General features: G+C 40.0%; 1 protein-coding gene across 4 annotated transcripts in view; it reads right to left on the reverse strand.

The window, feature by feature from the left end:
- The window catches only part of Mpi (mannose phosphate isomerase), a 110,705-nt gene that overhangs the window by 7,149 nt on the left and 89,993 nt on the right, over positions 1–13,563 (reverse strand). For all 4 annotated transcript variants that reach the window (XM_067138405.2, XM_067138404.2, XM_068225663.1 and 1 more), the window contains one exon: positions 9,464–9,666. In XM_067138405.2, the coding sequence (XP_066994506.1) occupies positions 9,464–9,666 (203 nt within the window). The remainder of the gene's footprint in view (positions 1–9,463; positions 9,667–13,563) is intronic.

The following is a 13,563-nucleotide window of genomic DNA, read 5'->3' on the forward strand; positions in this document are numbered from 1 at the left end:
CGTTGGGTCATGATGTCATGTTCCAAGATGCTCGAGCTCTTACCCACACTAGACACTACAGGTCCAGGATTATACGGGAAGCTGTGGAAATACGTAGAAATGCTAACAATTTCAACAGGGACAGTGGCTATCAATTAAGTAATACATGGTTGCCAACCATTAAAAATTTACGTAGGTAGTTCCCTTCCCCGCCCCCTTCACTATTGTTATTTCGTCTCAGTGTTTTTCCAAATTCGTACATTCCTCATCGCCAGATGTTTCATTCCAGGCTTGTGTCTATATCTTACACCTGTCTATGTCATATGTTACGCAAAACATTTTATGCGAACCGCTTGGTCTGATTGTGAGGGTTCGGTCAGCTTCCGCTTCGAACGCTAGTGTTGTGCCACGTCCTGGGGGCCATCTGGTGGTGAATGAACGTATCATTTCCACTTCTAGTATAACGTTCAAAATTTCAAAGGGTCATTGTTTAAGAAGCCTTTCTCGTGGTTAGTCGAGATTTCTTCTGAGGATGCAGAGCATAGTTTTCTGGTAAAAGTTTAGAATTTCACCTTATTTTCTTGACACGGCATAAGCCGAAAAGCTTATACAGCATCATGTCTATAAGTACGGGCCGTGAAAATATTAATGACAAATACAATATCTCTTTCAAAGAATTAATAAAATTCATCCTTTTATCTAAAGAAATGACAAGAGCGCAATGAACCCAACAGCCTCTCCCTTCCCACAACTCAGCCCCACCCATTACAACCCTTTCTCTCTCCTACCAGCTGCTATTCTGACCTATCAATCAATAGCTTTCACTCAGCAAAAAAAAAAAAACACACACACACACACACACACCAGCACATCGGGACCAGCAGGAGAGTAAGTGCCTCTCTCACAATTATTTCTTTCTATATTCCTTTTCATTCTACAACTTTTGTTCTAATCCTCCCATTTCCTTTTTTTATTTTCCCCCTTTTCTTTCTAGACTCCTCACATAAGCATCCATTTGACTTTGCTTAATCTTCAATTTATTTCTACGCCATTACCGTTCATTACCAATTCAACACCTTACGAGACTAAATTTTGTTTTTATTTTTAGAAAAAAAGAATTCCACAAGTTTATTCTTCTTCTTCATTTCCTGTTTTCAATCTTCTGTGTCATGTTGCGTATCAAGGACCTACACATTCTCTCTCTCTCTCTCTCTTCCCCCCCCCCCACCACTTCCTTCCTTCCTCCCTCCAATATTTCTACTACTTTTATTCCTCTCTTCTCTATACTCTCCTCCACCGTATCCATCCACCTTTCTCTGTCCCTTCCCCGTTGTCTTCCTCCTATTACTTTCTCCATAAATACTCGCTTTGGAATTCTATCCTCTTCCATTATCATGTGTCCATACCATTTCAGCTTACTGGCCTCTATTTTGTCTTGCAGTTGAGGGAATCAAATTCTCCCTGATTTTTATGTTTCTGATTTTATCCCTTCATGTATTCTCAATTATTCCTCTATGTAATTTTATCTCGGCTGCTTGGATTTTGCTTTCATCATGTTTTGTTGTTGTCCTCATGCCTGCTGTGTATGCTAAAATTGCTCTGGAATACACTGAGTACAGTTCATGCTTCATTTTATTCTTCTTATGGCCAATTTTAACATATGCCTTTGAATACTGGATGTCTTGTAATTTGTCTTCATCAGCTGAAGATGTCCCTAACTAGGGGATGAAACATGTACTGAATGAAGATTTTATAATATACTGTATAATCTCGAATACCACCCGCACTGTTTTTCTGAAAATATCGCTTCCAAAATTGGGTGCGGGTCTTATTTAAACTTTTGGGAAATTTATCTTTCCGAATGCGCGTATATCGCGCATCACCGCCGACGCGGCTTGGCAACAATGCTCTCTCCACTCTCAGTATACGCTACTTCCACGCTTGGCGTCAGTCTCACGCACGTTCTCGGAGTATCAACATGAATTCCACAAAGCATTTCCGATCTTTTACTGCAAGTGAGAAACTGAAAGTAGTTCGGGAAGCCAAAATGATTGGAAATTGTGCCGCCCGTAGGAAATACGATATTGACGAGTTGTGTATTCGCGACTGGAGAAAGAAGAAAAAAGTGCTATTAACATGTACTGGTGATCGTAGAGCTGTTCGTGGACTGAGTGTACAGTTTCCAGAAATTGAAAAAAAACTTTATAAATATGTGATAAAAAGGCAGGAATTGGGATATGGAGTGTCAACCGAAATGTGTCAGCTAAAGGCATTAGAGATCGCAAAGGAACTTTCATCGGAAGGGTTTAAGGCAAGCCAAGGATGGGTTTGTAATTTTTATAAAAGAAATTAGTTGAGTGTACGAAGGCATATCTCAATTTCACAGAGTCTTCCTGGTGCCTACGATGAGAAGTTATTGTCATTTCGGCGTCATGTAATTCGGTTGCGGAAAGAAAATGCAAATTTGCTTTCCAAAATTGGCAATGCAGATCAGACGCCAGTCTACTTTGAAATACCAGTGGACAGGACTGAATGTTAAGGGTGCAAAAAGTGTTACCATTAGAACAGGTGGTTATGAAAAGCAACGGTGTACGGTAATGTTGTGTATTCTCACCGACGGAACCAAACTGCCGCCGTACATTGTTCTCAAGTGAAAGACGCTTCCTAAAAATCTATCCGCTGGTGTTATCGTCAGATCTCAGAACTCCGGCTGGATGGACAGTTCACTTGTAGAAGACTGGGTAAAGTGTGTCTGGCAACGTCGCCCTGGTGCATTATTGGGACAAAAGAGCTTGCTTGTTCTCGACAGTTACCGCGGCCACACAGAAGACGCTGTGAAGGAACATATCAAGGATGGGAAAACCGACCTAGCAGTCATTCCAGGCAGGATGACGTCTATGCTACAGCCGCTGGATGTCTGCGCGAACCGTCCATTTAAAGCAGCCTTGAAACAGCTCCATACAGAATGGATGGCAGCTGACAATCACACACTGACGCCAACTGGTCGCACTCAGCATCCAGAAGTTCAGCATCTGTGTTCGTGGATTTTGACGGCATGGAGTCGTATCCCTGGACACCTCATACGGATGAGCTTCACGAAATGTAGCATTTCTAATGCTATGGATGGCAGCGATGACGACATTCTGTGAGAAGGTGATGGTGATGAAAGTTCCGAAGTTGGTACTGATGATGATGATGATGAATGAACTCGTTGGATATCGTTCTGGAAATGTTTGTTTACTTTTATTTGTATTTTCTAATATTTTGATGTAGTGAAGATTGTAAATAATTTTGACTTCACTTTTTTAAAAATTTTTGTTAGACCGCGGGGCCGGCTTTAAACATTACTTACCGGTACATGACTTAAAAATCTCGAAACTTTACGTTCAGTTTTACCAGCTAAACTTCATCATTTTCCTCTGAAGACTTCTTTCAGTTTAGCAACTTTGATCAGCCAAACTCTTACAAAAATCTAATTCGCGTAACGCCATGTCAAACAACAATCCACTACAGTAGTTTTTAATTCTCTAATCTAATAAAATAAAGTACATTAGATACAAAAGTGCCCAACATGATGGCAAAATCCCATTAAATAAAAATCTTCCATTGTAATTTGGTCACCGGTATACTGTTCGTAGTCAGTTTATGGAAATCTTGTACCGCATAAATTAGGCCTACATCGACTTTTAAAGGTTATGTTGAGCCGTTGAACTCGAGAATATGTTCTCGAATGCATTATAATCAATTCTGCCCATCACTAATCACAATCAAATTATAAAGAGAAAAGATATCATTAACACTTCCAAAAGTACGGTTATTTGCGACCTTGAGCTCAGCTGGAAAGCGCGCTCGCTGTACAGGTCAGTACGAGTGTGAAATTATACAAAGTTTTTAAATGTACCGTACATTAATGTAAAGTACACTGACTGACAGAGCAAATGCAACACCAAGGAGGAGTGGTTTGAAAGGGATGAAAGTTGGGAAAAAAACAGAGACGGCACGGACGAATAATTGATGTTTATTTCAAACCGATATGCAGGTTACACAATGCGCACGGCATCGACTCAGTAGGATGTAGGACCACCGCGAGCGGCGATGCACGCAGAAACACGTCGAGGTACAGAGTCAATAAGAGTGCGGATGGTGTCCTGAGGGATGGTTCTCCATTCTCTGTCAACCATTTGCCACAGTTGGTCGTCCGTACGAGGCTGGGGCAGAGTTTGCAAACGGCGTCCAATGAGATCCCACACGTGTTCGATTGGTGAGAGATCCGGAGAGTACGCTGGCCACGGAAGCATCTGTACACCTCGTAGAGCCTGTTGGGAGATGCGAGCAGTGTGTGGGCGGGCATTATCCTGCTGAAACAGAGCATTGGGCAGCCCCTGAAGGTACGGGAGTGCCACCGGCCGCAGCACATGCTGCACGTAGCGGTGGGCATTTAACGTGCCTTGAATACGCACTAGAGGTGATGTGGAATCATACGCAATAGCGCCCCAAACCATGATGCCGCTTTGTCTAGCGGTAGGGCGCTCCACAGTTACTGCCGGATTTGACCTTTCTCCACGCCGCCGCCACACTCGTCTGCGGTGACTATCACTGACAGAACAGAAGCGTGACTCATCGGAGAACACGACGTTCCGCCATTCCCTCATCCAAGTCGCTCTAGCCCGGCACCATGCCAGGCGTGCACGTCTATGCTGTGGAGTCAATGGTAGTCTTCTGAGCGGACGCCGGGAGTGCAGGCCTCCTTCAACCAATCGACGGGAAATTGTTCTGGTCGATATTGGAACAGCCAGGGTGTCTTGCACATGCTGAAGAATGGCGGTTGATGTAGCGTGCGGGGCTGCCACCGCTTGGCGGCGGATGCGCCGATCCTCGCGTGCTGACGTCACTCGGGCTGCGCCTGGACCCCTCGCACGTGCCACATGTCCCTGCGCCAACCATCTTCGCCACAGGCGCTGCACCGTGGACACATCCCTATGGGTATCGGCTGCGATTTGACGAAGCAACCAACCTGCCCTTCTCAGCCCGATCGCCATACCCCTCGTAAAGTCGTCTGTCTGCTGGAAATGCCTCCGTTGACGGCGGCCTGGCATTCTTAGCTATACACGTGTCCTGTGGCACACGACAACACGTTCTACAATGACTGTCGGCTGAGAAATCACGGTACGAAGTGGGCCATTCGCCAACGCCGTGTCACATTTATCGTTCGCTACGTGCGCAGCACAGCGGCGCATTTCACATCATGAGCATACCTCAGTGACGTCAGTCTACCCTGCAATTGGCATAAAGTTCTGACCACTCCTTCTTGGTGTTGCATTTGCTCTGTCAGTCAGTGTACATTATTACTCACCTACATCACACGTAATATTTCATTTTCATTTGCAACATTTCAACCACACTTCATATTGTAAAATTATATTTTTCATAAAACTCTTACTGCTAGAAAACATGTTTTAGGGTTTCGCATTTATTTTGTGTATTTTTTAATATGGCTGATGATGATCCCAAGTAGGGTTGAAACTAGTCCATGTAATGTAAATACTGTAAATACAACTTAGTATTGAATAGGTGGAAAACTCTACCGTGCATTATTTATGTTATGTCAGTTCAATACGGACCAACAATATGAGGTTCATAACCCTTAATATTGTTTTTACGTCCCGCTAATTACTTTAACGTTTCCGGAGACGTTTAGGTGCCAGGATTTTCTCCCGCAGGAGTTCTTTATGTGCCAGTAAATCTACTTACACGAGGCTGATGCTGCTACGCCCACTGATGTGATGTTTATGAGACTCTGGTTTAACACTGCAACTTCGAGTAGGTTCCAATCACTACCGCAAAAGAAACTAACAGACTTTTTAAAGATAAACGACCTGTGATTGATGGTTTATGATGTGTAATTATGTTTACATTAAGTTATTCTAGTAAAATATGACTAATAAATGCAAGTAAATATTCATTCTATAATATGTTATTTCATTTCAATAAGGAGAATTTAAAAAAAAATGAATATTTTAGTTCGGATTAACGGGACTCTAGTATACTAAATTTGTGTTACTTAAGAAGGAGCAGTTTCGATTCCTGCCTGAAAACCCAGTGATTGTACTGTGCCCGGAGGGAAGTGCCCAAAACCTGTTCGGCGATACACTAAAAAAAAAAAGTAAACACATCTAACCCTGGACATAATGTAAACATCTTGCAAGTACGAACATTTGACTAAACTTGTTCCATCTTCAAGTAGAGCTGTCGAAATGCACCCTGGCTCCTTCCAATTGTTGTGGACACTCTCTGCTTTATGATTTCCGAGGATTCTCTAAACAATACCACCCGAATGCGATGCTAAGATGGTCCCTTATGCAAGTTCACCGCCGATCACTTTTCCAGTACAGTACTTCCTCAAATTACCGCAATGACGGGATGTTAACACCATGATCCGTAAGTATGCCGTAGCCGTCCTTTCGTGAGATACAGTTTCTTGAAAAATGCATGATCGAGGATTTAGCGTTGATGGGACCGAAATTTCTGGATAGTTGATCCGGGAAATCGTTTCTTCGAGGAACAGATATTTACAACGTGACTGAATTAAGATGCTCATGGGACCACGTAATTTGAATGAATAATACGGGAAAACATAGTTTCTGGGAACGTATAATCGAGGTTCTACCGTATTTTCTTTACAGGGAATTGTTTGTTGTACTCATGTTGTTGTAGTTGTTGTTGTTGGGTAATTACCAATGTTTTTAACTTTACTTTATCATCACTTGTAATGTTAAGCTAGTGGTAAGTTCAACCTATAGTATTGTAAGCTGTAATGTTAAGCACTGGGAAATATTTAAGTTCTGTGTGAATTTGTATATGATTATGATGGATTTAGAATTTTAAACCTAATCTAGTAGTATTTCTTGTAATATTTTCTTTCCAGGGATTTGCTTGTGGTACTGTTGTTGTTCTTGTTCTTGTAGTGTAATCGTGTTTTTAACTTTATTATCATTGTAATGTTAAGCTAGTAGTAAGCTCAACCTATAGTACTGTAAGCGGTAGTGTTAAGCACGGGAAATACTTAAGTTCTTTATGAAATTTTATATGATGATGCTGGATTTAGAATGTTAACCTACGGTAGTAGTATTTCTTGTATTTCTTTTTTCCATGGAATTGCTTGTTGTACTCCACTTGTTGTTGCTGGGTAGTTATGTATTAAACTTACTTTATTATAACTTGTAATGTTAAGCTAGTAGTAAGCTCAACCTATAATACTGTAAGCCGTAGTGTTAAGTACTGGAAATACGTACAGTAAGTTGTGTGTGAATTTGTATACAATTACGCTGGATTTAGGAAGTTAAACTAGTAGTACTTCTTACCATATTTTCTTTCCACGGAATTGCTTGCTGTACTCTTGTTGTTTTTGTTGTTAGTGTAGGGTAATTATGGTTTAACTTCACTTATTCAGTTTGGTATGATTTGTCGTGTAGCCAGGAGATTTGCACGCTGACAGAAGTGGATAGAAACTACTCAGAAAATAGATTTCAAAGTATTCAGCCAAAAGCATGATCTCTGCTACGAAAATTAGGAGGAGCTAGTCATATCATAAGAGAAGATAATCTCGTTACACCCAACAATATTGCTTAGCACATTGTCAAAACTTCTAAAGGAATAAATCATCATGCGACTACAACCACTATTAAATAGGAACTCAGAAAACTAAAAGCAACCAGCTGGCTCTACGACAGAATATTCACACAACATCACCCCCAAAGAGGTTCAAGCAGCAATAAAGGATATAAAACCTGGTAAAGCTCCTGGCTTTGATGGCATACTCCCCCGAGTTTCTCATCAAATCTGGAAAATATATGAGGACATGGCTAGCAAAATTCTTCACCTTAATGCTAAAAACAGGAAATATACCTCAAGAGCTTAAACGCGCAAAGATAATTGCTCTCCTTAAACCAGATCTTATGCAAAGCTACCATCCCATTGCATTGCTTAGTGTGATATATAAACTCTTGGAACGAGTATTGTTTAAAAGGATTGGCTAAACAATACTTTCAGCGATCCCTGTAGAACCAGCTGACTTTTGTCCCAACCGAAGTTGCACAGATCAAGTTTTGGCACTCAAGTCACATACTGAAGCAGGTTTTCAGAAGAAAATGAAAACATCTATGGCTTTCATTGATTTATCAGCAGCCTATTTCACTGTCTGGTGGCAAGGCCTACTCTACAAGTTGATGATCATTCCATGCCAACAAGTTACAAAGCTTATTGATAACATGATTGGAAATAGAGGATTTCAGGTCATTGTGGGAAACAAAACCAGTAGCCAGAAATTCCTCCAAAATGGCCTCCCTCAAGGTTCTGTTTTAGCCCGATTGCTCTTTAGCCTTTACATTGCTGATATGCCAGAAACTATCAGCAAAAAATGTGGATATGCTGATGATTGGGCCACTGTAACTAGGCACACTCACTTTGAACCCATGGAAGAAACTCTAACATCTGATTTGTCTGTGCTTGCAGAGTATTTTCAAAAATGGAGGCTTCGACCAGATTTGAAAACGCTTACATTTCCTTGGACCATCATTTTAATAAAAATAGAAATTTAAATGATATCTCGGGCATTAATAGCCCCATAATTGAGCAAATTCCCAATCTAATCACTAATTTTGGTATCAATGCCAACAACTTCATGAAAATCTTCCACTATAAACATGCTTTTAACCCTCCGATAGCAACAGGAGCTACTCCTACTTTGCCTCTTCGCACTGCATCCCCTCTCCCAGCTCACAACTCGCGTAGCGCCCCGCCCTCCTTTCTCCTTCCGCCATCTTCCCCACCTCTACGAACACTATAAAAACAACACACGGAGCAACAAGTCAGTGACCATTAGACCTCCGTAAACAACTAAGGGGCCATTCACTCCTCAACCAACACAAAGGGCTCACCTGTTTCACATTTTTCACCTTTGAGATCTTTTAGCCCCATTTTCGAAGATCATTGACAGCATATAATAAATAAGACTACGGTGAAATATAACACGAGGGAATCTCTTAAAACTGTTTCACGCTAACCTGGTGACGTTTTATCTATCTATACAATTCGTTTTTCAACCAATACCTGTTGATCTTAGACATCTATAACAAGATAGCAGTTCACAATAGTTCATTTTATTGTGTAAAAAGTGTTCCCACTATAAACAGTTTAATGCCATGGTACGAGGATTATGCTCATCGTTACGCTATTTTGGCTGATGATGCTCACAAAGCATGAGTGAAACATGTCCTATTTTTAACATATGTTAATGGTTTTATCCTGAATATAAAGAATTGCTGAGTATTGGAAAGGTGGTTTTTATTATTGTAACAATTTCTAATTCTGAATTCCAATATAGCTTTATAATAAAATTTATAACTTGCAACAAGTTAACTGGCGATATCGTTGCGAGTTGGTTCAGCATGGCTACTATTTAAGATACTAAGATATGCAAACAAACCATTATTTTTGCAACTGCAAAGTCAGGAACTGGTGGGCTGAAGATGTAAGTGAAATCATCTTCTTTTCTTGGCAGGAACTTCTTTGTATCTGCAGGTGCACACTGATATGTTAACATATTGCACAAAGTCTCCACATCTTTGTACTTGGGAGTGAGCCCTGCCCTAACAACATTGTCAGAACAGGCCATGCATTCAATGCAATCTGGAAAGAAACAAATGATTCAATTCATTAAAAATTAATTAAAAATAACAATAAAAATGTAGTACAAGCATTCAGTCCAAATTTCAAATACAGTCCTCAAAAAGTCTGGTATATTCTGGTTTATTTTATAAAATGTTAGGTTCTTCAGTCTGCCAAAACTAATTTAGTAATAGATTTATAAACTACCTGAAAAAGAAAACATATGGTAACAGTATTATACTTGAAAAAGAAACAACTTAATTAAAATAGAATGACATGTTTCGTTCTTCAAAGAACATGAACATTCTATCATACTCAAATATTTAGAAATGTATAAACATTAATGTTTATTTCTGTTTAAATACTAAGGCACTTTAAATGTGGAACTTATCTTAATGAAGTCCTCTTTTCTCTCCACTCTAGCATAGAATGCAAGGTGTTGAAAAACCGTTGCTGTGAATCTAGCTGGCTAGCCAGTCTGTTGACCTCCTGCCACCCCGTACCCATATTAATGATAAGCTGTATTTTACTTTTAGATGTTTTATTATCAGTGCTCCCATAATAATAATAATAATAATAATAATAATAATAATAATAATAATAATAATAATAATAATAATAATAATAATATTAATAATCAGCTTTGCGTATTACAAGCGCATTTCGCACAGTATCCGAACCTGCCGTCCTTATGATAGCAGCGGTAGCACCGATTGATTTACTTGCCTTAGAGAGACAGGAAGTCTGGCGAACTCAAGGAGAGCTCAGAAAGAAGCACGCTAAGGAGCTAGCTTATAGGCAACGAATGGAGCGGTGGCAACAAAGATGGAAGATCCTCGAGGAAAATGGACTAAGCGGCTGATACCATGCCTAGCTGATTGGGTTGCCCGGGCTCATGGCAAGGTTAAATTTTACATTATGCAACTATTGACGAGTCACGGATACTTCCAGAAATTTCTACATAGAGTAGGTAGAGCGAGCGACTCGACGTGTATTTATTGCAATGATGTTGACGATGTATTTCACACATTTTTCGTAAGCTATCATTGGTCAACTCAGAGCAGATGTTTATATACTGAGCAAGGAGAGTTGACGCCAGAAACTATTGTGCAGGTGATGCTACGAAACCAAGAATCTTGGGATCAGATAGCAGTATATGTAGAAGGCACCCTGCGTCAGAAAAAGACATATGAATGCTCATGAACGGCAGTAAGGAGAAATAAAGGAAGAAGAAACCTGAGAAATTAGCATGACACCGCCCTGAAGTAATGAGAAAGAGGTTCCGGGGAGGAGATATACGTCGTGGGAAAAGGGTGTGTGGGTTTCAGTGAGTAGGAATCTCACACGCTTGTGGAGTGCAGAACCTCACAAGTATCTCATGAAAGATTTCCCACACTTCCCTCGTAAATATATATATATATATATATATATATATATATATAAAATAATAATAATAATAATAATAATAATAATAATAATAATAATAATAATAATAATAATAATATACTATTCCTCACATTTGAATTCTTTTGTAAACTTTGCAAGGGTTCACAATCAGCCTATTTAACAGCTGCCTATTATACTGATAATTTCATGTAATTTTTGCTAACTTCAACTCTTTTGGAACAGTACTTGCAGTTTATTATTATTTAGTACATTTTTTTATTTCACCATGGGTATGTAAGTACATTACAAAGGTTACACACAAAGAGAAACAACATGCAGTCAGCTATGCAAAAGCAACAGAAACTCAACAAAAACACAAAGCTGATAACATAGGATTCTGAACACAAAATTATCATTCATTGTATGGCAGACCAATACAAGATCTAGTCACCTCAGGCCCTGAGTCATGCTTGAACATGATGAGGCATCCTGCACTAAAGAATCCAACTTATTTTGGTATAGATTTTCCCACTCTTGCACAGCAGCTTCAGCTAGTTGCTGAATAAGATGGTGGACAGTTCACGCCATTCATATTAAACACTGTTAATGTCCACAGAATATGCCAGATATAACATTTGCTGTATGCCATGTGTCTCAAGGAACCAATTTTTCCATTCTGGCTAGATGGGCACAAGGACTGGGTGTGTTTTTAACTCAGACACTATTATTATTATTATTAGCATATGGTAATGTACACAAAACAATACGAAGATTAAATATACAGCATAAAATATTATATACATAATTACAAGATATACACATAGCATTGAAAACAATCATGCAAGCAAAAGGGTTCAAAGAGTTAGATCTAAGTTCTCTAGCCATTGTATGGCCTCAGAATAAGCCACCACAAAGTCCTGGCTGGATCCAGCGAATGCCCTTCCAACGGATTCGGTGACAATATGGTTGATAGTCTGCTTAACTGCACCACAGTCACAGGCTGGAGATGATCTCATACCCCATTTAAACAACAATGATCCACACCTCCCGTGGTTAGTACGTACTCTGTTGAGGGCTACCCATGTCTTGCGGGGCAAATCAAAGCCAGCTGGAAGATTCTTATAATTGAACAGTGTCTGCCATTGAATCGGAGCTACGCTGTTCCACTCTTGTTGCCAATCTGTCCGTTGACCTTCTGCCACCGCTTACCCAGGTCAATGATAAGCTGTATTTTACTTTTAGGTGTTTTATTATCAGTGCTCCCATTATTATTATTATTATTATTATTATTATTATTATTATTATTATACATACATACATACATACATTATCATTATAGACTGTTATGCCTTTCAGCGTTCAGTCTGCAAGCCTCTGTGAATTTACTAAACGTCGCCACAATCCTCGATTTGCAACTAGTGTTGTGGCCTCATTTACTTCTATACCTCTTATCTTTAAATCGTTAAAAACCGAGTCTAACCATCGTCGTCTTGGTCTACCTCTACTTCTCTTACCCTCCATAGCAGAGTCCATTATTCTCCTAGGTAACCTATCCTCCTCCATTCGCCTCATATGACCCCACCACCGAAGCCGGTTTATGCGTACAGCTTCATCCATCGAGTTCATTCCTAAATTAGCCTTTATCTCCTCATTCCGAGTACCCTCCTGCCATTGGTCCCACCTGTTTGTACCAGCAATCATTCTTGCTACTTTCATGTCTGTTACTTCTAACTTATGAATAAGATATCCTGAGTCCACCCAGCTTTCGCTCCCGTAAAGCAAAGTTGGTCTGAAAACAGACCGATGTAAAGATAGTTTTGTCTGCGAGCTCACTTTCTTCTTACAGAATACTGTTGATCGCAGCTGCGAGTTCACTGCATTAGCTTTACTACACCTTGATTCAATCTCACTTACTATATTACCATCCTGGGAGAACACACAACCTAAATACTTGAAATTATCGACCTGTTCTAGCTTTGTATCACCCACCTGACATTCAATTCTGTTGAATTTCTTACCTACTGACATCAATTTAGTCTTCGAGAGGCTAATTTTCATACCATACTCATTGCACCTATTTTCTAGTTCCCAGATATTAGACTGTAGGCTTTCGGCACAATCTGCCACTAGGACCAAATTGTCAGCATAGGCCAGACTGCTTACTACATTTCCACCTAATTGAATCCCTCCCTGCCATTTTATACCTTTCAGCAGATGATCCATGTAAACTACGAACAGCAAAGGTGAAAGATTACAGCCTTGTCTAACTCCTGTAAGTACCCTGAACCAAGAACTCATTCTACCATCAATTCTCACTGAAGCCCAATTGTCAACATAAATGCCTTCGAATGCTTTTAATAATCTGCCTTTAATTGCATAGTCCCCCAGTATGGCGAACATCTTTTCCCTCGGTACCCTGTCATAAGCTTTCTCTAGATCTACTAAACATAAACACAACTGCCTATTCCTCTCGTAGCATTTTTCAATTACCTGGCGCATACTGAAAATCTGATCCTGACAGCCTCTCTGTGG

The sequence above is a fragment of the Anabrus simplex genome, chromosome 1 (genome assembly GCF_040414725.1).
Source record: "Anabrus simplex isolate iqAnaSimp1 chromosome 1, ASM4041472v1, whole genome shotgun sequence".
NCBI lineage: Eukaryota > Metazoa > Arthropoda > Insecta > Orthoptera > Tettigoniidae > Anabrus > Anabrus simplex.